The sequence below is a fragment of the Dermochelys coriacea genome, chromosome 10, assembly GCF_009764565.3.
Source record: "Dermochelys coriacea isolate rDerCor1 chromosome 10, rDerCor1.pri.v4, whole genome shotgun sequence".
Taxonomy (NCBI): Eukaryota; Metazoa; Chordata; order Testudines; family Dermochelyidae; genus Dermochelys; species Dermochelys coriacea.
In genome coordinates, this window is record NC_050077.1 from 86,549 (window position 1) to 111,495 (window position 24,947).

The following is a 24,947-nucleotide window of genomic DNA, read 5'->3' on the forward strand; positions in this document are numbered from 1 at the left end:
CAGCAGTCTCTCTTTGGAGTCTGTTTTTGAAGATTTTTTGTTGAAGTATAGCCACTCTTAGGTCTGTGATCGAGTGACCAGAGAGATTGAAGTGTTCTCCAACTGGTTTTTGAATGTTATAATTCTTGACGTCTGATTTGTGTCCATTCATTCTTTTATGTAGAGACTGTCCAGTTTGGCCAATGTACATGGCAGAGGGGCATTGCTGGCACATGATGGCATATATCACATTGGTAGATGCGCAGGTGAACGAGCCTCTGATAGTGTGGCTGATGTGATTAGGCCCTATGATGGTGTCCCCTGAATAGATATGTGGACAGAGTTGGCAACGGGCTTTGCTGCAAGGATAGGTTCCTGGGTTAGTGGTTCTGTTGTGTGGTGTGTGGTTGCTGGTGAGTATTTGCTTCAGATTGTGGGGCTGTCTGTAAGCAAGGACTGGTCTGTCTCCCAAGATCTGAGAGAGCGATGGCTCGTCCTTCAGGATAGGTTGTAGATCCTTGATGATGCGTTGGAGAGGTTTTAGTTGGGGGCTGAAGGTGATGGCTAGTGGCGTTCTGTTGTTTTCTTTGTTGGGCCTGTCCTGTAGTAGGTGACTTCTGGGTACTCTTCTGGCTTTGTCCATCTGTTTCTTCACTTCAGCAGGTGGGTATTGTAGTTGTAGGAATGCATGATAGAGATCTTGTAGGTGTTTGTCTCTGTCTGAGGGGTTGGAGCAAATGCGGTTATATCGTAGCGCTTGGCTGTAGACAATGGATCGAGTGGTATGATCTGGATGAAAGCTAGAGGCATGTAGGTAGGAATAGCGGTCAGTAGGTTTCCGATATAGGGTGGTGTTTATGTGACCATCGCTTATTAGCACCGTAGTGTCCAGGAAGTGGATCTCTTGTGTGGACTGGTCCAGGCTGAGGTTGATGGTGGGATGGAAATTGTTGAAATCATGGTGGAATTCCTCAAGAGCTTCTTTTCCATGGGTCCAGATGATGAAGATGTCATCGATGTAGCGCAAGTAGAGTAGGGGCATTAGGGGACGAGAGCTGAGGAAGCGTTGTTCTAAGTCAGCCATAAAAATGTTGGCATACTGTGGGGCCATGCGGGTACCCATCGCAGTGCCGCTGATTTGAAGGTATAACATTGTCACCAAATGTGAAATAGTTATGGGTCAGGACAAAGTCACAAAGTTCTGCCACCAGGTTAGCCGTGACAGTATCGGGTATACTGTTCCTGACGGCTTGTAGTCCATCTTTGTGTGGAATGTTGGTGTAGAGGGCTTCTACATCCATAGTGGCTAGGATGGTGTTTTTAGGAAGATCACCAATGGACTGTAGTTTCCTCAGGAAATCGGTGGTGTCTCGAAGATAGCTGGGAGTGCTGGTAACGAAGGGCCTGAGGAGGGAGTCTACATAGCCAGACAATCCTGCTGTCAGGGTGCCAATGCCTGAGATGATGGGGCGTCCAGGATTTCCAGGTTTATGGATCTTGGGTAGCAGATAGAATACCCCAGGTCGGGGCTCCAGGGGTGTGTCTGTGCGGATTTGTTCTTGTGCTTTTTCCACTTCCTGGACACTACGGTGCTAATAAGCGATGGTCACATAAACACCACCCTATATCGGAAACCTACTGACTGCTATTCCTACCTACATGCCTCTAGCTTTCATCCAGATCATACCACTCGATCCATTGTCTACAGCCAAGCGCTACGATATAACCACATTTGCTCCAACCCCTCAGACAGAGACAAACACCTACAAGATCTCTATCATGCATTCCTACAACTACAATACCCACCTGCTGAAGTGAAGAAACAGATGGACAGAGCCAGAAGAGTACCCAGAAGTCACCTACTACAGGACAGGCCCAACAAAGAAAACAACAGAACGCCACTAGCCATCACCTTCAGCCCCCAACTAAAACCTCTCCAACGCATCATCAAGGTTCTACAACCTATCCTGAAGGACGAGCCATCGCTCTCTCAGATCTTGGGAGACAGACCAGTCCTTGCTTACAGACAGCCCCCCAACCTGAAGCAAATACTCACCAGCAACCACACACCACACAACAGAACCACTAACCCAGGAACCTATCCTTGCAACAAAGCCCGTTGCCAACTCTGTCCACATATCTATTCAGGGGATACCATCATAGGGCCTAATCACATCAGCCACACTATCAGAGGCTCGTTCACCTGCGCATCTACCAATGTGATATATGCCATCATGTGCCAGCAATGCCCCTCTGCCATGTACATTGGCCAAACTGGACAGTCTCTACGTAAAAGAATGAATGGACATAAATCAGACGTCAAGAATTATAACATTCAAAAACCAGTTGGAGAACACTTCAATCTCTCTGGCCACTCGATCACAGACCTAAGAGTGGCTATACTTCAACAAAAAAGCTTCAAAAACAGACTCCAACGAGAGACTGCTGAATTGGAATTAATTTGCAAACTGGATACAATTAACTTAGGCTTGAATAGAGACTGGGAATGGATGAGTCATTACACAAAGTAAAACTATTTCCCCATGGTATTTCTCCCTCCCACCCCACCCCCCACTGTTCCTCTGATATTCTTGTTAACCGCTGGAATTAGCCTACCTGCTTGTCACCATGAAAGGTTTTCCTCCTTCCCCCCCCCCGCTGTTGGTGATGGCTTATCTTAAGTGATCACTCTCCTTACAGTGTGTATGATAAACCCATTGTTTCATGTTCTCTGTGTGTGTGTATATAAATGTCTCCTCTGTTTTTTCCACCAAATGCATCCGATGAAGTGAGCTGTAGCTCACGAAAGCTTATGCTCTAATAAATTTGTTAGTCTCTAAGGTGCCACAAGTACTCCTTTTCTTTTTATCATAATGAATATCTATCACCATTGTTTTATGAAAAATAGGTCTTCTCAAACAATTTTCATATCACTTTCTGATGAGATCACATTTCTGATGAATAATATACTTAATAATATAATTGACATAATATATTTAGACTTCCATAAGATATTTGACATGGCCCAGCATGCCAATCTGATAAAAAAAAAATCAGCACTATACCAATATCAATGTAACCCATATTAAATGGATTAAAAACTGGGTTAACTGATGGATCTCAAAATGTAATTGTAAATGGGGAATTATCATCCCATTGAGATGTATCTAGTGGAGTTATACAGAAAAGTGTTTTGGACCAATGCTATTCAGTATCTTTATTAATGATAGGAACAAAATATAAAATTTTACTGGTAAAATTTGAAGATGACACAAAGATTGGTATAGGATGGTTTCAGAACAGAAGGGGTAAGGTTAGTTTAGCTATGTGCTTTGCAGCTTCTGCAAAATGTAGGTGGTTAACAAATGTAATAAGAGCTTGAAAATAATAGGTGAAAAAGTTAGAAGGAATGTAGCATCTAGCAAGACAAGTGTTGGGAGGATGCTGAGTTTGGCAAGTGGCTAATGAGATAAAAGAAAATTATTAGGAAAGAAGCCTATAAAATTATAGGAGATGGTAACAAATCGGTTTCACAGAACAAAGAAGCAGTGTTTTGTGATAAACTGATAGCTACCTTTAACATACCTGTGTTATCTTAGAATATGGACATGTATAACAAGATAAAATGCCAGGTACAACTAGCTTTAAGATCCACACATTTAAAATAATCTGTAAGAAAGAGGTCCAACTGCCATATCTGGTTTTACCCAAGGCCAGGAAGAGGGTCATTACATAAGAATGGCCATATTGGGTCAGACCAAAGGTCCATCCAGCTCAGCATCCTGTCCTCCGACAGTGGCCAATGCCAGGTGCCCCAGAGGGAATGAACAGAACAGATAATCGTCAAGTGATCCATCCCCTGGCACCCATTCCCAGCTTTTGGCAAACAGAGGCTAGAGATACCATCCCTGCCCATCCTGGCTAATAGCCATTGATGGACCTATCTTCCATGAATTTATCTAGTTCTTTCTTGAACCCTGTTAGAGTGTTGGCCTTCACAACATCCTCTGGCAAAGAGTTCCACAGGATGACTGTGCGTTGTGTGAAGAAATACTTCCTTTTGTTTGTTTTAAACCTGCTGCCTATTAATTTTATTTGATGACTCCTAGTTCTTGTGTTATGAAAAGAGTAAATAACACTTCCTTATTTACTTTTTCCACACCAGTCATGATTCTACCCAGCCCCAAAGTGGTCAAAACCTGATTTTGAGATAGGATGATGACATCAATTATTTGCTGCTTTGTATAAAAGAACCAGGCTTGCTGGGGTATTTATCAGATCCTATCTGATCATGCTGCAGCAAGCAGTATGAAAGGGTTATCTCCTTTCCTGAGTACTGTGATCAAATGCTTATGAATATGTGCTATTGTATGAATGTAGGAATTGTTTATTGCTTAAGCAACTGTATAAATACCATTTGGCCTTCACAATTAATAAAGGAATTTATGTTTGAGCTGATGTCATAGTGATATCTTTTATACTAATTCTATAACAGTAATTCCAACAATTGGTGAAATGACAAATGATGGTATGGACTAGTCAGTTATACGGAATTATATGGATCATGTAGTAATGCAAACTCCTTTGAAAAAACATGCATTAAATACAGCCAAATGCAAGGTCATACATCTAAGAATAAAAAAATGTAGGTCACACAAGAAGCAGAACTGTATCCTGGAATGCAGCGATGCTGAAAAAGACTTAGAGGCTGTGGTAGATTTCCAACTGTACATGAGTAAGGCTGCAAGTCTTTCACAGCGGTCACGGAAGTCATGGATTCCGTGACTTTCCGGGACCTTCGGAATTTCCACTGCTGCAGCAGCTGACACCAGGGCCGCCCGAGTAGCTGGGGCGGCCCTGAGGCCAACCGCACCAGCTGCTACTCTGGCGGCCCCAGCCAACTGGGCCTGGGTGCTGCACCAGAGCAGAGGTCCAGGAGCAGCAGTGGAGCCCCAGGCCACCCCCTGCCTGGAGGAGAAGCAGTGTCCTCCCTGCCCCCCAGCACCTAAGATTTAGTTAGGGGTATTTTTAGTAAAAGTCACGGACAAGTCTCTAGCCATGACTTTTTGGTTATTGCCAGTGACCTGTCCGTGACTTTTATTAAAAACAGCCGTGACTAAATCATAGCCTTAAACATGAGCTCTCAGTGTGATTCTGTAACTAAGAGGTTAAGCATGATCCTTGAATGTATAATCAGGGGAATATCAAATTAGGAATATTAATCAATCATGCTTAACCTCTTAGTTACCATGGTGAGACAATTACTGGAATACTATATTCAGTTCTGGTGTCCTCACTTCAAAAAGCATGTGGAACAATGGGGAAGGGCTCAGAAAGGAGTTATGAGAATAATTCAAGATCTGAAAAATTCTGCTTTACAGTGAAAAACAAAAGACACAATCTATTTAGTTTATCCAAGAGAAAGATAAGAGGTACCTACATGGGGAAGAGATTTTTCATAGATTTGCAGTTTTTAAGGCCAGATGGGACCATCATTTAGCTTGACCTCTGTATAATACAGGCCATGGAATTATAACTAGTTACCCATGTACGGAGCTCTGGTGTTGAATTAAAGCATATCTTCCAGAAAAGCATCTGGTTTTGATTTGACGACATCAAGAGATGGAGAATCTACACTTCCTTTTGGTAGTTTGTTTGAATGGTTAAATCACCCTCACTGTTAAAATACTGTGCTCAATTTTTAGTCTGAATTTGTCTGGCTTTAACTTCCAGCCTTGTTGTTATACATTTCTCCTCTAGGTTAACGAGACTGTTAGTAGCTGGTATTTTCTCCACTGAAGGAAATTATACATACACTGTAGACAGGTCACCTCAATCTTCTTTTTGCTACGCTAAACAAATTGAGCTCCTTCAGTCTCTCACTAAGGCATTTTTCCAATCACTGAATCATTTTTGTGGCTATTCTCTGCACTTTCTACAATTTTTCAATACCTTTTCAGAATGTGGATACCAGAACATGACACAGTATTCCAATTCCTGTCTCACTAATGCTGTACAGAGAGGTAAAAATCATCTCCCTCCTCCTACTTCCCTGTTTATTATATACCCAAACATTAGCCATTTTATTCACAGCATCATACTAGGAGCTCAAGTTCAACTGTTTGTCCACTCGGACCCCTAAATCCTTTTTGGAATCCTGCTTTCCAGGATACAATCCCCTATTCTGTAGGTATGGCATGCATTCCTTGTTCCTAAATTGTGACTCTTGGGTTCCTGTTATTGTGATCTGCTGATTTTAAAACGTTTTCCCTTAGTAGAGGCTGTGGAAAGTAGTTCATCATCCTCATGTGGTATCATACCTCATTTTAGCTCTTTCCAAATACACAACAAAAACATTTAGACACTTTTGGCTTATCTGCAACATTATTAACAATTCTCCTATTTCCATCTAGTAATGGGCGTATATCATTGTTAAGATTCCTTTTGTTCATATTATATTTGTGTTCTTACTGTCCTTAGCTCTGATAGCCATGTTTTTCCCCTGTAGCTTTCAGTTTCCTTTATAAATTTTCTGCACTTCATAACTAGTATTTATGAATATACATTTTTGACAGTAGACAGCTCTTTAATATACTGTAAAAAGGCAAACCATGATCCAGCTAATGGAAGCTGAAGCTAACCAAATTCGAACTAGAAATAATGCTCAAATTTTTTAACAGTGAGTGTAATTAAGCATTGCAACAACTTACCAACTGATGTGGTAGATTCTCCATCACTTGAAGACTTTAAATCGAGACTAGATATCTTTCTAAGGGCAGGTCTTTGCTACCCGCTGGATCAGCAGGTATTGATCGATCTATCGGGGATCGATTTATCACGTCTTGTCAACTCCAGAACTCCAGCTCGCGAGAGGCGGAAGTGGAGTTGATGGGGAACCAGCAGTGGTCAACTCGCCACCATCCTCATGGCCAGGTAAGTCGACCCAAGATACACCAATTTCAGCTATGCTATTTGCGTAGCTGAAGTTGCGTATCTTAGGTCGACCCCCCCCCCATGAGACCAGGACTAAAAGATATCTATAGTTCAGCTAGATATTACAGGCTTGATGCAGAAATTACTAGGTGAAGTTCTTTGGCCTGGTATTATTCAGTGATCAGGCTAGACAATCAATGGTACCTTCTGGGCTTAAAATCTGTTAATCTAGTCCAGTATTCTCTCTCCGACAGTGGCTGGCACTGGAAGCTTCACAGGAAGGTGAAGAAACCCCTGCAGCAGACAGGGTATGGGATAATCTGTCCCCATTAGGTTTCATCAAAACTCTAAGAGTTAGAGATTAGTTTAGTTTAAACCCTGAAGCATGAGGTTTAATATCCCTTTGAAACACTGCTAGCAACAACTAACAACAACTCTGGATATTCTTGTTAATCATATAAATGTACAGGCCCCACAATTCTCTGCAGTGAAGACTGATCCAAAGAAGTCATTTAGCCTCTAAGCAACATCCTTATCTTCCTTAATTGCTCCTTTTAGTCCCTGGTGATCCAGGAGACTAACTAGTTATTTTGCAGGTTCATGCTTCTGATATACTTAAAATAATCCCTTGTTTGTTCTAGACACTTGCCTATTTGTTCTTCAAAATCCATTTTAGCCCTTCTAATTTCCTCTTATGTTATCACTTACTGTAATTTATACTCCTGTTTACTGATTTCACTAGGATTCGGTTTTCAAATTTTGAAGTATTATATTTGGCTTCTCGAACCTTGCTACTCTGCTACAGTGGTTTACACCTTGTCTTCCTGGCTCCCCTTTTGTCCAATGGGCATGCCTTCTGAGACTATTATTATTTTGTTTTAAGTGGCAATCATGCCATTTTGCTTTACATTTGACTTTAGGGACTTTTTGACTAACCACCTCATTGTATTGAGATCTCCCTTTCCAAAGTTTAATGTCACTAAGCCACTTTTTCGTACATTACTCCCTACAGAAATCTTGAAAATTATGTTGTGGTTAGCATTACTTTAGTAGTATTGTTATTTTTTGAATCAACTCCTGAATGTTACTTATTTGAAAACAGCCACTCCTCTTGCATGCTCTGACACAATCTATTCCAAAAACAATCAGAGTACTGAGAAATTTTTTCTCTCAGCTTTGTCCCATTTTGCCATTTCATCTGTTTATATGCAGGTAGTTCAAGTCTATTCTATTCTAACTTGTTATTTGGCCCCAATGTTATAGTATCTGAGCACTTCACAGTCAATGTATTCACCATCACAACACGCCTAAGGGGAGTTCTGTTATCTTCATTTTACAGATGGGGAACTGAAATACAGAGAGACTAAGTGACTTGCCAAAGGTGTCTCTGGGAGTCTGTGGGTGGAGCAGTGAACAGAATCCAGGTCTAGAAAATCCCATGATAGCACCCTAATCCCTGGACCTCCTCCTTCTCTCTCCACTTATTTTGTTAGATTTTGCTGCCTGTGATCTCTCTGAACATAGTGTGCTCAATTTCCTTTTCTTGATACAGAGGCTTATAGTAAAGCTCTACTAATATAGTTACATTCTTATAGCTTAGGATTCATATTTCTTATAGATTCAACTGTGTGGTCCTCTCCACTCAGAATCTTGTTCTTGTCCAATTTTATAGAATTCTTTAGGTACTCACTACTCCCCTCATCTGTCTTTCTTGTATAATTGTCTTCCCTTTGCATACTGTAAATAATACAAATCTACCTAAAACAAAGAAATAAAAAAAACTTTACTCTTGAAGACTAGAGGTACTGCACCAGTTTGTGTTCCATCTGTTCCAAAGTAGCATTTGGGTACAACCACTAATGTTCTGCTGATTTAAAAAATTCATGGCTATGTAATAAATGACACCAAATACCGAAAATCACAACCAGACTAAAAGTTTAAAGAAAACTAGAGCAATTGGGCTTATTTTAAGTGACCTGTCAAATTAATAAATTTACAGCAATATTAGATTTTAAAGAACTCACTCAAAGCCTAAAACAAGTAACATGTCTTTGTTTTCTGGTTCTTTTTAATCAAGTTAAGCAAAAGAAATATCCTTTAAAAGTTGACTAAAAATAAAAATCAAAAAAAGATTCAAGTGACATCAGTATCATTTGGCATAAGATAAAAAGAAAAGCAGTACTTGTGGCACCTTAGAGACTAACAAATTTATTAGAGCATAAGCTTTCGTGAGCTACAGCTCACTTCATTGGATGCATTTGGTGGAATGCATCTGATGAAGTGAGCTGTAGCTCACGAAAGCTTATGCTCTAATAAATTTGTTAGTCTCTAAGGTGCCACAAGTACTGCTTTTCTTTTTGCGAATACAGACTAACACGGCTGCTACTCTGAAACTTGGCATAAGATAGTTTTCTTACCGACTTTAAATCAGAAAAACATGTATCAATTGCCTCAAAACAGCCACATTTGTAATGAGTGAATGAAAAAAGGTTTGGTACAAAAGAAATACTTTCAATAGACAGGAATTTCCAATATGCTATTTGAATATAAATGGGCTTGACTACATGATTTTTTTTTCCAAACACCCATACTATTTTGTGTGTGTGTGTGTGTACACACACTGTGACAGGGTCGGGTCAGATGGCTACAGGAGAGTGATAAAAGGCAGATATATTAGCCCCAGGTTAAGTAGGTCCCTTTTCCCTGGGTAACGTAACAGGGAAGGTTCCAGAACAATCAGGAACTTTCTGGAAACAATTAAGGCGGACTGGCTGATTAGAACACCTGCAGCCAATCAAGAAGCTGCTAGAATCAATTAAGGCAGGTTAATCAGGGCACCTGGGTTTAAAAAGGAGCTCTCTTCAGTTTGTGGTGCGTGCGAGGAGCTGAGAGTGAGAAGGCATACTACTTGTAGACTGAGAAGTACAAGCATTATCAGACATCAGGAGGAAGGTCCTGTGGTGAGAATAAAGAAGGTGTTGGGAGGAGGCCATGGGGAAGTAGCCCAGGGAGTTGCAGCTGTCATGCAGCTGTTACAGGAGCCAATGTAGACAGTTGCAATCCACAGGGACCTGGGCTGGCACCCGGAGTAGAGGGCGGGCCCGGGGTCCCCCCATCCCTCCAACTCCCTACTTGATACCGGAGGAGTTGAACTGGACTGTGGGTTCCACCAGAGGGGAAGGTCTCTGGCCTGTTCCCCAATCCAATAGGTGGATCAGCAGAGACTGCGGGGATTGTTCTCCTCCCTTTCCCCATGCTGGCCATTGATGAGGTTAACTTAGTGAACGGCAGATTTGAGCCATGAAAGTGGCCAAACTGAGGGCTGCCGTGAACCTCTGAGGCGAGAAAATCCGCCAATAAGTGCAGGACCCACCAAGGCAGAGGAGGAACTCTGTCACAACACACACAATCACTCCTTTATTCAACATAACTTTTGAAGTCTCTCCAATAAAAGTCAAAATAGGTCTAGATAGATATAGAAACAGTGATGAGAAGACAAAATATAGAACATTACCCAGCCATCTTGGTTCCTCACTAAGAATTTTTTCAATCATTGCTTGGCTAGCTAGAATTCCTGGTTGTAGGTCAGGGATGTTTTCTCCACCTCCTAGCTGCCCATTCTGTAAGGCTTCCTGTGCCTGAAGTTCCCTGAAATGGAAAACAGAAGATAATTTTACCATACTGTGTATCTTCATTAAATATCCCGATTGTGGATGAAATCCTGGCTTTATTGAAGTTAATAGGAGTTTTGCCACTGACTTTGTTAGCCCGGATTTTATGCCATGCCTCACAAAGCCTTATTTGAAAAACTCAAATTGTCTTGCCTTGGCATTGTTACATGGATTGATACTGGTGAAAGCATCACAACAAAGGATAATTATATACGTTAACAAAGGGATAGGCACAAGGCAGGAAGCCGTAATAACTGGTGTGAGGTACAGTTGCATTTAACATCTTAAACTGATAAAGAGGACTGTCAAGAGCACACTAAAGAAATGTACAAATGACATTATATTGGACAATGTTGCATGTATCCAAGAAAGAGCAATAATCCAAGAGGAACTAAGCAGGTTAAAAATATGGCAGAAATACAAATACAGCATAAATAAGATGATTTTAGACAAAAATAAGCTAATACAATGTGGCAAAACAAAGATTTTCAATGGCAGAAATTTGGAAAGCTACAGTGATAATGAATGGCAAAGCTGATACTACTTTCTGATGGGATACTGCAGTTAAAAGCTACAATGCTTTGTGGCCCTTATATCGACACATCATATCTTGGACAGGAAAAAATATAATCCCTTTCTCTACCATTTCTATGACACCCTACCTATTACTATTTGTACTCTGGTAGTGAATATGGGCACCCAATCATGGGTCAGGGTCCCAACTGTACAAGTACAAAAAAAGCCCTGTTCTAAAGTGCTTACAGACTTACAATTTTTATTTCTGGGTACCTCACCAAAAAGAATTATGTTTATTGTTCTCTACAATATATTTGGAAGGAATTCCTCGGGGGAGCAATAAAAATTACTAAATCAGAAGGAGCAGCACTTAAAATGTAAACACAGATGTTATGTGACTGAATGCCTATTTAAAAGGGCATTTAACAACATTTTCACATACTGGATTTGAAGGGTATACACAACAATAAGGAAGGAAGAAAAGTTACTCACCCGTAACTAGAACAGGAGTACTTGTGGCACCTTAGAGACTAACAAATTTATTTGAGTATAAGCTTTCGTGGGCTACAGCCCACTTCATCTGATACATAGAATGGAACATAGAGTCAGAAGATATATATACACATACAGAGAACATGAAAAGGTGGAAGTAGCCGTATCAACTGTAAGAGTCTAATTAATTAAAATGAGCTATTATCAGCAGGAGAATAAAAACTTTTGTAGTGATAATCAAGATGGCCCATTTAGACAGTTGATAAGAAGGTGTTAGGATACTTAACATGGGGAAATAGATTCAATATGTGTAATGATCCAGCCACTCACAGTCTCTATTCAAACCCAAGTTAATGGTATTTAGTATGCATATTATCAGTAAGCATCTCCACTCTCATGGAAGGTGCAGTCACATTCTATCAAGCCCAGACCACTGTAGAAACCCCTACCATTAAGGCACAGCACATATTTCTTCTAGAGCAATGGAATATCCCAGGCAGGGTCATATCAGGAGGAAATGTCATCCCACATATTCTCAGTTCTACCCATGTGAATCTTAAGTGACTCCAGCTACAAGTAACTAACTATTTTCTACTTCAAGTATCATCATTATAGATCACAGAAATGTAAGACTGGAAGGGACCTCAATAGGTCATCTAGTCCAGTACCCTGCACTGAGGCAGGGCTAAATTTATCTAGGCCAGCCCTGACAGGTGTTTGTCTAATCGGTTCTTAAAAACTTCCAGTGATGGAGATTCCACAACCTCCCTAGGTAATTTGTTCCAGTGCATAACCACCTTTATAGTTAGGAAGTTTTTCATAATGTCTAACCCAAATCTTCCTTGCTGCAATTTAAGCCCATTACTTCTTGTCCTCAGTGACTAAGGAGAACAATTTATCACTGTTCTCTTTGTAACCTTTTATGTACTTGAAGACTTACATCCTTCCTAAGTCTTCTCTTCTCCAGACTAACCCCAATTTTTTCAATCTTACCTCATATATCACATTTTCTAGACCTTTAATTGTTTTTGTAGCTCTCCTCTGGCCCTTCTCCAATTTGTCCACATCTTTTCTGATGTGCTGCCCAGAACTGGACACAGTACTCCAGATGAGGCCTTACTATTGCTGAATAGAGTAGAAGAATTACTTCTCATGTTTTGCTTACAACACATCTGCTAATTCATCCAAGAACAATGCATTAGCAAGTTTGAGAGATTCATCTTGGTTGAGAGCAATAACAAACCTCTGGAGAGGTAGAAATGACTCACTGCATAGATTGCGAACTGAACATTAGATATTGAGGCAAGGTCAAGAGATAATCCTGCATAAAGGTAGGAACTGGCAGCTCTATATATTTCTACAACTGTCACATTCCAAAGCAATGCCTTCAAGGCCATCTTGGATCTAATACATGCACTCTGACATCTTCAGGGACTTAATCTCACGGCATGTTTCTATAGAGGTTTGATCTGCTTTGAAAGGTGTTGTGGATACAGTTTGGCTCCTAACTATTGCTATAAACTACAGATAATCTAGTATATTTATGGAATAATTTTGTTCTTTTCAGGCCATAGCCAAGGTCCTTCATAGCATCTATTATATTTAAATTGACCTTCCTTTACAGTAAAAAGAGTTTGAGGAAGAAGAGAAGTAAACTGAAGATGTGATTCAGATGAAAATCAAAGGCCATTTTAAGAATTAATTTGGGCTGAAGATGTCGTCCTCATCTTCTTCACTTTGTGTCTCCTCTGTTTATACTAGTAAATCTTCAGGGTTTGAACTTTGTCATCACTGTGGGTACAGTTTATAGCACAATAATGCCCCAATCTTGATCAGAGACTCTAGGTGCTTTTGTAACAAATAATAAAAATAATCAAAGACTGTGTAACAAATATCAGAGGAGTAGCCGTGTTAGTCTGTATCCACAAAAACAATGAGGAGTCCGGTGGCACCTTAAAGACTAACAGATTTATTTGGGCATAAGATTTCATGGGTAAAAAACCGCACCTCTTCAAATGCAACAATTAAAGCCTGGAACTTGCCGACTCTTTTGGCTAATGTTATCATCACAAGGCCCATGAGCACTGGACAAACCACAGAAGTAATTCTCTCCCAGAGTCTCATTTGGAGACTATGAGAGCTTCATTAGAACAAAGTTAAGATCCTACAAATATACCAGTTCATGCACAGTTGGAAAAATATTAGATAAGGCCACTTAGAAACATTCTTGACTATAGGGCATACAAACACAAGTTAAAAGATAGGAAACAAAGGATAGGAAAAAATGGTCAGTTTTCATAATGGAGAGAGGTAAATATTGGTGTCCCCCATGGGTCTGTACTGGGATTCAACATGTTCATTCAACATGTACCAACATGTACCATTCAACATGTTCATAAATTATCTGGAAAAAGGGGGTAAACAGTAAGGTGGCAAAATTTACAGATCATACAAAACTACTCAAGACAGTTAAGTGCAAAGCAGAGTGCGAAGAGTTACAAAGGGATCTCTTAAAACTGGGTGACTGGGCAACAAAATGGCAGATGAAATTCAATGTCAATAAATGCAAAGTAATGCACATTGGAAAACATAATCCCAACTATACATATAAAATGATGGGGGTCTAAATTAGCTGTTACCACTCAAGAGATCTTGAGAGTCATTCTGGATAGTTCTCTGAAAACATTCACTTAATATGCAGCAGCAATCAAAAAAACCTAACAGAATGTTGGGAATCATTAGGAAAAGGACAGATAAGACAGAAAATATCATATTGCCTCTATATAAATCCCTGGTACACCCACACCTTGGAACATGATATGCTGCCATCACTGAAAAATTAATTTGAAGGGAACTTATTGTGTCTCAAGAAGTCTGGACTCTCACTATGTGTCCTCAGAGGTCTGGGACTGACGATGAGACAGGTTTCATGTTTCTATGTGCTTATCATGAAAAAAAATCTTCTCTCTCTGGCTGCACAGGATATTCTAGACAACATTTTCCAACTCTGCAAAATCATCTCCCAGGCACTCCTGAGAAAGGCTGGTCTCCACAATCAGATGACCTATGCCAACAAATGCAGAGACTTTGGACCTGGGTAAAGTATCTGATCCTGATATTGAGACAGAAAATCTGGAAGAGGCACAAGTGGCTTTGCTGCCAGATCCTTGAGTTCAGAAAACCAAAACTATCTGAGATCCAAATTCCTGGCAACATTCGGGACATGTATTGTATGATTTTCTGATCACCTTTGGGAAATCACGGTTAATAGAGGACACTAAGTTCATATTTACTCCAGTTCAGTAGGAAGCCACGTTTAATGAAGCCAGAACTCTGCCCTGCTCTGGAGCAAAACTGAAAGCACTTGGGCCTAGATTTTTACAGGTATTAAGGCATTGCTGTGCTCAGCATTGCAATGCCTAATTTATGAGACTACACTTCACTTTCAAAAGTACCGTATATACTTGTTCATAAACTGAATATTTTTGGTAAAAAAGTGACACATCAAAGAGTAGGGGTCGGCTTATAGATGGGTCGACACCAAAATTTTAAACTCTATGAAATAATTGAATTGAATATCTAATACATTGTCATTTTGTTTACCTGGAGCGTCTGCAGGCATGGAGCCCCTCAGGTCCCTGTGGCCGTGCTTTGCCATTCCCAGACTAACTTCCCGCAGCTCTCATTGGCTGGGAATGGCAAACCGCAGCCACTGGGAGCTGAGGGGCTCTATGCCTGCGAACGCTCCAGGTAAACAAAACGTCCCGACCCGCCAGCAGCTTACCCTGACAGGCCGGGAGCCAAAGTTTGCCAACCCCTGAAATATAGGGTCAGCTTATGAAAGGGTCATACAGTTTTTACCATTTTTACTTATCCATTGTGAGGGGGGTCGGCTTATAAACGAACTGGCTTATGATCGAGTATATACGGTAATTTCGGCACTCGGGCCTAAATCCCATTAACTGACAATAGGATTTTGGCTTGTAAGTGCCTAATTCCCTTCTGAAAGTGAAATGTAGGCTCCAAAATTTGTTAGGCATTGCACTGCTGAGAGCAGCAATGCCTAAATACCTTTAAAAAAATCTGGAGTTTGGTGTTGCTGCACCCTTCCATATCTCAGTCACCATTTTCCAGTGATTCAGGTCTATGATCTAGGTAAAAACAATGAGGGGTCCTTGTGGCACCTTAGAGACTAACAAATTTATTTGGGCATAAGCTTTAATTGGCTAAAACACACTTCATCAGATGCATGGAGTGAAAAACACAGTAAGCAGTATATATATTACAGCACATGAAAAGATGGGAGTTGCCTTACCAAGTGTGGGGTGGGGGGTCAGTGCTAATGAGGCCAATTCAATTAAGGTGGAAGTGGCTTTCATCCAGACCACATCACACGATCCAGTGTCTACAGCCAAGCTCTACGATATAACCGCATTTGCTCCAATCCCTCAGACCTACAGGATCTCTATCAAGCATTCTTAAAACTACAATACCCACCTGGTGAAGTGAAGAAATAGACTGACAGAGCCAGAAGGGTACCCAGAAGTTGCCTACTACAGGACAGGCCTAACAAAGAAAGGAACAGAATGCCACTAGCCGTCACCTACAGCCCCTAACTAAAACCTCTCCAGAGCATCATCAAGGATCTACAACCTATCCTGAAGGACGATCCCTCACTCTCACAGACCTTGGGAGACAGGCCAGTCCTTGCTTACAGACAGCCCCCCAATCTGAAGCAAATATTCACCAGCAACTACACACTATACAACAAAAACACTAACCCAGGAACCAATCCCTGCAACAAACCCCGTTGCCTACTCTGTCCGCATATCTATTCAAGGGACACCATCATAGGACCTAACCACATCAGCCACACCACCATGGGCTCATTCACCTGCATGTCTACCAATGTGATATATGCCATCATGTGCCAGCAATGCCCCTCTGCCATGTACATTGGCCAAATCGGACAGTCTCTACGCAAAAGAATAAATGGAACAAAAATCAGAACATCAAGAATTGTAACATTCAAAAACCAGTAGGAGAGCACTTCAACCTCCCTGGACACTCAACATCAGACTTAGAAGTGGCAAATCTTCAACAAAAAACTTCAAAAACAGACTTCAACAAGAAACTGCAGAACTGGAATTAATTTGCAAACTGGACACCATCAAATTAGACCTGAATAAAAACTGGCAGTGGATGGGTCACTACAAAAAGTAATTTTCCCTCCGTTGAGATTCACCCCTTCTTTTCAACTGTTGAGAATAGGTCACTTCCACCTTAGCTGAATTGGCCTTGTTAGCACTGATCCCCAACTTGGTAAGTTAGTCTCTAAGGTGCCACAAGTACTCCTTTTCTTTTTTCCAACTTGGTAAGGCAACTCCTATCTTTTCATGTGCTATAATAGAAATACTGCTTACTGTATTTTTCACTCCATGTATCTGATGAAGTGGGTTTTAGCCCACAAAAGCTTATGCTCAAATAACTTTGTTAATCTCTAAGGTGCCACAAGGACTCCTCGTTGTTTTTGCTGACACAGACTAACATGGCTACCACTATGATCTAGGTGTTATCTTTGATTCTATCCGCTCTTTAGACCCACGCCTCCATTTCTAATTCTTGCTGTTTCTTCCTACACAATGTCCATAAGATCAGATCTTTCCTCTCAGTCCACACAGACAAAAATCATCTCACATCTTAACCATTTCAGCTTCCTGTTTCTGGCCTTGATAAACTCAATCCTGTCCCCAGCAGGTGTATTAAATACACTGCTGGTAGAAGATCATCATCTTTTCTTATTGCACTGATTACATCATCCTTCTCTTTGCATCCATCCACTAGCTCCGTCCTCCATCCCAGAAACAAGCTTCTTGTCTTTATTTTTAAAGGCTCTTTACAGCTTAGATATGCCCTATCTATAAACTCTAATATATTACCATCCACTCACTAGGACGGGTTTCAGAGTAGCAGCCATGTTAGTCTGTATTCGCAAAAGGAGTACTTGTGGCATCTTAGAGACTAACAAATTTATTTGAGCATAAGCTTTCGTGAGCTACAAGTTTAAATTTCTTTGGTACTTTTTAGTTATTTTCTAAAAGAAAGGCTGATTCTCACTGGTTGGAGATATTTAAAACATGTTGATTTGCAACTAAATATAGCCTTTACACCAAATTTGATACTTATTTTTGCTAACCAGGAGAATATACTATATCTATAGACATTTAAGCAATTATATTGTTTAATCACTTGATGATTACCTGTTCTGTTCATTCCCTCTGGGGAACCTGGCATTGTCCACTGTCGGAAGACAGGATACTCGGCTAGATGGATCTTTGGTCTGACCCAGTGTGGCTGTTCGTATGTTCTTAATTTACATTTTTCCAGATTCTTAATTTTTGTATTTTTCATTATGTTAGAAAATGGAGACTGATGCATTTCTTATTTACTAAGTGATTAAATTTTGCACTTGTGATTTGTGTCAAGCTCTATTTGGAAGGAAAGTCAAATTCAATTCAAAATGAAAAATCAGAGCAGTTTAAAAAAATTAAATTAAACTATCCTAAATATGCTGGATATATAAGAGGAAAAGATTATCAAAATGTATTGAAGTATGTTTTGTATTTAAAACTAATTGATTATTAAACAAAGAGAATTATATGTAGTTGTAAATGGAGCTCATTGTTTCTGGTTACTATGTCCTTCAAGATTTTAGAACTAATAGATCTCATCCTCTTACACCTAGTTTTTATTCAGAGATTAGAAGAGAAAAACAAGCTTTCCTGCTTTTTCAACTCCCACTTGGTTTCTTAACTTTGAATGAACTAGCTGAATAAACTGAAATGAAGAAAACATTCTCGCGGTAACTGCTGTCAAAAGCTGATTTAGCACTTCAACAAACACTGGTTCTATGTACTTAGCCAGTGACTTTCACCAGTTCAGTGGTTTGACTTTCTTTAAAACTTGGCAGCAAACATGTACAGTAACTCCTCACTTAAAGTCATCCCGGTTAATGCTGTTTCGTTGCTGATCAATTAGAGAACATGCTCGTTTAAAGTTGCACAATTCTCCCTTATAATGTTGTTTGCCGCCTCCTTTGTCCACTGCTTGCAGAAAGAGCAGCCCGTTGAAGCTAGTGTGAGGCTACATTAACAACAATGTGTTAACCCTTGAGGGCTCAGCCAAGTTGTAGTTCATCATTTAGCAGTAAGGCACTCCCTGGGAAATATCCCACCCTCTGCCTTCCCTGGAACCTAACCCCCCTATTTACACGAATTCTTATGGGGAAATTGGATTCGCTTAACATCATTTCGCTTAAAGTAGCCATTTTCAGGAACATAACTACAACGCTAAGTGAGGAGTTACTGTACTGCTTAACATTTTTTCTATTTACGTGATCTTAATAGATTATAATAAAGTTAGGCCTTAACATAAATTGTCAATTTCAAACTTAATTTTAAATAGGATGTTTTAAATAAACCTGTATTTTATTTAAAATAGAAAATAAAAAATAAGATTTACAAAAAAAAAAAAATCAAATTTTTATCCACTCTGCCACTCACCCCTCCATTTTATCAGCTATGCCAGCTTTTACACCCATTAGTACAATTTGCCCTCAAGCATCTCTGGTGCTTTCTCCCATTCCACATCTTATGTATGGGAAAAGTGTCACATAAAAATCCATAAAGTCACCACATTATCCTCCTGAAAATCTTTTCAGAAGTGATGTCTACAAAACACCCAACAACAGCTGGACAGCTAGCATGCTAGGCAACTGCTTATTGCTCTAAATATGATAATTTCAACACTACCTTGTCTCTCCCTACCCCATTTGTCATTGTATCCACCCTTTGTCGCTTCTCATATGCTGAGATTGTCAACTCTTCAGGGCAGGGACTCTCTTTCATATTACACGTTACAGCCTAGCAAAATGGGGCCCTGATGGTTGCCTCTAGGCACTTCCACATTACCACTATCCCCACTGAGGAAGAGGCAGAAAATTTCACCAGAGCAGAAGAGCAATTTGGCCAATGAGTCTTTCAAAGTACATTCATCTCCCAACTCCTTATACAACCCCATAAATCCATATCCTACACACTCTCCTGACTTCCCCTCATTGCCTCCAGCTACTCCACCCCCAACCTGGCTCCTAACCACATACCCGCTCTCCTACCCCTACACCCTTCCCAATCATCACCTCATCCCAAGTTTTTCCTCTTCAAAATCTCACATTATCCCCATTTCCCTCCACCCTCCAAAATGCCCGTTCCATCTCCAAAGAGATAGCAGCTCCCACGATGCCATCATTTTCTGATCCTGGCTCTCCCTGAGACCTGAATCTTGCTCTGTGACACGCCTTTATAGCTGCTCTCCTCTTACAGTGGTCTTTCCCTTTCTCACATTCCCCATCCTGAATCAGACCAAAGGAACATACTGGAGTGGCAGGCTTTTTCTCTCTCATTCCTCCCACTTCCAACTCATCCCCATTCACATACACATTCCTTTTTTTGAACAACACTCCACCCAATTCTTTTCTCCTCTCCCTTTCCATATAGCTGTCATCAACTTACCATCTATCCCCTCACACCTGGTCCTTGTACAACTTCCAATCCATCAATATTAAGGAATTTTGTTCTCAGCCCACTCCTCCCTATCCTCTTTTTCCTTCTCCTCCACTGATATGATCATTAACTCCCTCCTGCATTCACCATCACCTTTGACTCCTTTTCCCCTCTCTCACACTGCAAGGTTCACCCTGCCAACCCCTACCTCTGGTTCCCCCCTTGTACGTACGTACGTACGTACACACACACACACACACACACACACACACTTTCTCTGCTCCTGTTTCTACACTCATAAGAGTCTATTGTTGAAGTCCCATGCCAAATTCATTTTTATTTACCTTTCCCTTCTTTCTGAATAAGCAGCCACATTATTCCTCCACTCTCAATTATTTCCACGCTACAATACCAGCTGCCTATTTACCATTTTTCTCTTCCTCTAAAAATCCTCTCCCCTCCTGCCAAGATGTTGCCAACTTCTTCAATAAAAAAAATCCCATGAACTTGATGTGACCTCTACCCTTTCTCCCTTACCTCTCCCTTCCTCCATTACCTGCTCACACACACCTTCCTCTGTCACAAAGGCAGACTGCTTCCTTGCTTTCATCCTCTACACCTTCCATTCAACGTAGGGTGACCAGATATCCCGTTTTTAAAGGGACAGTCCCATTTTTTGGGACATTTTCTTGTATAGGCGCCTATTACCCCCCACCCCCATCCAGTTTTTTCACAGTTGCTATCTAGTAAACGTAATTCAACCTAGTAATCCTATCTCCTCCCATTTCTTGACCTCCACAACTCACCCCTGCCATCACTCAGCTCCTCCACAATACAAGCATATATAAGGTTATGTTCTTTGCAGGGGAGGTTCCATTATTTGGCCTCTTTGTGCAAATGAATTGTGACCATCCTTATTTAATTACATATCACATACTATGTTTTCAACAGGACGCCTGCCTCATTCAGCGCACAGGATGGACTATGAATGAGACAGCACTATGGTTAATGAGACGATTGTCTATAAGAACTCTACTTCATCTGCAGAAGACAAGAGAAGATGTGACAGGAACAAAGCAGGGGCCTACAGAAAAACAAAGAAGGCTCTTGTAGTTAATACAGTGAACCAATTTAGCCACAGATTTCCTATATGACGTTGGGAGTCACTTAAACCAAAAGGTGGCCAACAAGTTGTATGTTCTCCATTTTCTCAGGTGCATAATTTGAGATACCTAAAGCCTGAGTTTAAGAAGCGCTGAGCATTCGTAACTCCAGCTGAAGCTGGTGGAAGATGCTGGTGCTCAGTATCAAACCATAGAGCATCTCAAGTTGGAAATCCAATGAATGAAGCATTTAGCAGACACTTTTGTGAATTTTGGTTTAAATATTTCTGTGCTTCAGTTCTCCATCCATAAAACTAGAATAATAATGCTTCTCTACACACACTACAGAGGTTTTGTGAAGTAAATTCTTTAATGTCTGTGAGACACAGGTACCACAGGGATGATCACAATATAAAACATCACAAAGAAATGGAATATACTGTACTCAAGATGAGGTTTGGTATGCAGAAAATAAGGCATAGTACCACATGGTGAATAAGGAGGGTAAAAAAAAAAATACTGAATTGCTATCTCACTCAAAGTGCCATCTATCCTGCACACTGAACAACGCAGGAATCCTATGGAAAAAACAGTATGTGATCATGCAGAGATGCAAGGAATTCTGTGGTAAGGTGGGAATTAAAGCTCATGTTAAATGACTATGAAATTATTCAATAAGCTTTAATGTTACAGAAGTAATTCTGGGAACAATTCAGCAACAGAAGAGTGAGCCTGAAACTGTAGGCAGGGAACAAGGAATAACACAAGGGATGGATTGCAGAAGGTAGCAGTTGCTATTAAAGTCTCTTAAATCCTGTAGGAGCGGAGCTCCATCCCTACAAAGCTCAGAAGGCTTGGCTGGCAATCATCACTTCCTATAAGAATCCCACTGTTTATCCTAAGCCAGTGCATTATCCCCTTCCTCTCATCCCCTACTATTTCAAAAGCTGGTTCACAGTCACAAATAATGCTCATCTTCCTTATTATCCTGAATCACAAAGCATCACCCTTTGGCTGCCACCTAATCTCACCTTTAAAAGGCAGCAACAGAGACCACTGACATCTGACTTATTGAGGGAGAGGAAAAGGGACAACAAAAAAAATCAAAAATCCCAAAGAAACCATGTACAAAGGAGGCAAAATATCACAAACACAAAATGAGGAGCTGAAAGATAGCATCAAAATGACCATTTTTGTGAATTTAAGCAGCACAAGCAGATCTACACAGCATCAAGGCAAAAAGGTAAAATATCCAGCCTTGTGCACTCTTAAGTGCGTTACATGCAGGATCCTTCATACATGGATACGTTACTGTTGCTCTAAAAATGTTAATATTTTAATTTCCCATTATTTTACATTTGCAATCTTAATAATGATTTAATATAGGTTTTTACATTTAAAGTAATAATGTCAGAAAGTTAATTATACATTTGATTGTAAAAGTTAATTGTATTTGGAGACAGAAAAGTTTAATGTCTACAGACTGGAATGTGATAGGACAATGGTCTCCTGATAATGAGGACTGAAAGTTAAAAATAAAAGGATACCTTATATCATATACTGGTGGTCTAAGGTCATGAGGCCCATGAGCAAAGGCACAGTGGAGTCCATTCTTCACACAGTGGCCCCGAGCATCTGTTTCATGAATACATGTTCCAGTCTTGTAATATCTGAGATGATATTTTCTTTCTGTATCCCCTGTTGTTCGATGCAGATAAGGACAACTACATAATAGAAGGAAACAATTATGGAGCACCACTGCACAGTGCCTAAAGGATTGTGTTTAAACTCCTAACCGAACATTTTGCTGTCCCTTTCCTTCTTATAACTTACTTGTAACATTTTGGCAACGCAATTCGGACCAGAGAGAAGTTTCTCACCCCCTGCCCTGTAACTCTGATGCCTTAAATGCTCTGCTGCGATGGCTCACAGCCCAGACACCAGCAGACAGTAGACAAGCATGTAGTTCCCTGAGCATGTGTGTGCTGTGCAGTCCTGGTTCAGTGCTCTGATCCCAGTAGCGTGCCTACAATGGAACAGCTCCACACTGGTCTCCACCAGCCTTAGTTACTACTTGCAGAGTGACACCCAACACACACTCAGTCCTGAACTTCCCCAAAACCTTCTGCTCTGAAGTGTCCATCCTTTTCCTGGAACACTCAGAGAAATAAGAAGATTTGTTGCTCCCTTAAAGAGACAAAAGTACAGCTTATTACTTTAATTAGAGTTAATTACTTCAATTCAAATACAGCACTGGAGTTGGTTTAGATCAGTGTTTCTCAACCTTTTTGTGCTTGCAACTCCTTTTGGACTTAAAAATTGTGGCCCACTTACTAAAAGAGCTGGCATTAGGGGGGGCCAAACAGGGCAACTGCCCAGGGCCCCACACGACAGGGGACCCGACAAGCTAAGTTACACACTTCAGACCCACCGCCATGGCTGAAGCATGCAACTTAGTTTTGCAGTGTCCCAGGCAACTGCCCTGATTGCCACCACCTAATGCCAGCCCTGCACTTGCCCAACCCCTCCCTAACCCATACTGCGACCCCCCTGGGGGTCATGACCTCCAGGTTGAGAAATCCTGGTTTAGATCAAAAGTAAAACAAGTTTATTAACAAAAGAACATAGGTTAAGTGATACCAAATAGAAGAAACTGAAGGTAGAATGGGTTACAAATAAACAAAAGTAAAAATATGCTTTCTAATAGCTAAGACCTTACCTAACAGGCTACCGATTTTGCTCATGGTAGTTTTCTCACCAATCATCATTTTCTTTCCAGCCATGGCCGACTTTCTGTCAGTCAGGACCTTCCACAGAAGTACAAGGTGCTGGTTTCCCTTGTCTTCCTAGATCAGCGGTTCTCAAACTGTGGGTTGGAAACCCAAAGTGGGTCAGGACCACATTTTAATGGGATTGCTAGGACTGGTGTTAGACTTGCTGGGGTCTGGGCTCAAGCACAAGCCCGAGTGCCTGGGACTGAAGCTGAAGCCCAAAGGCTTCAGGGCTCAGGTTCTGCTCTCCTTCCTCCAGCCCAGGGCAACGGGGCTCCAGCCCACCCTGCCCAGGGTCATGCAGTAATTTTTGTTGTCAGAAAGGGGTTGTGGTGCAATGAAGTTCGAGAAACACTGTCCTAGATGAAAGATCTTTGCCTAAGCAGGTTTCTCACTTATACTCAGTTCCCAAAGACTTCAACCTTTTGCTTGAAGGACCATCTGTCTCAGTTTGCAAGAGCTCTGTCCCCTTGTGTCTGTCCAGGGATTGATGGCAATATGGTTTCTTCTCTCTCCTTATATGTTCCAAAACTCACTGCTTTGTCTCCAGACTCAGGATGACCTCATGCTGATCTTCCCTTCCTGTGAACTTCCCATACCTCTTGCTGATTCATATGTAAATGGGGCTTCCATTGGTTTTGGTCCAACCTTGCTTAGTTTTCATAACTGCCATCCCTCCTTTCTGAGAGAAAACCTGTTTCTGTCTTTGGTCACAGACTTTAAAGCACAATATCATTAAGAATCCATATTTCCTCATATAGGGTTAATATATTTATTTTACAATGATAATCAATCACCAGCGTGTCATTAGCTTTCAGGAAAGATCTAACTTGATATTAGGGTTGTCAGGTGTCCAGTTTTCAACTGGAACGCCCAGTCGAAAAGGGACCCTGGGGACTTCGGTCAGCACTGCTGACTGGG

The 24,947-nt window shown here is 40.9% G+C and overlaps 1 protein-coding gene across 9 annotated transcripts in view; it reads right to left on the reverse strand.

The window, feature by feature from the left end:
• Positions 1-24,947, reverse strand: part of UNKL (unk like zinc finger) — a 129,464-nt gene that overhangs the window by 85,518 nt on the left and 18,999 nt on the right. For all 9 annotated transcript variants that reach the window (XM_043494035.1, XM_043494037.1, XM_043494034.1 and 6 more), the window contains 2 exons: positions 22,803-22,979; positions 10,427-10,560 (listed from right to left, as the gene is read on the reverse strand). In XM_043494035.1, coding sequence (XP_043349970.1) covers positions 10,427-10,560; positions 22,803-22,979 — 311 coding nt within the window. The remainder of the gene's footprint in view (positions 1-10,426; positions 10,561-22,802; positions 22,980-24,947) is intronic.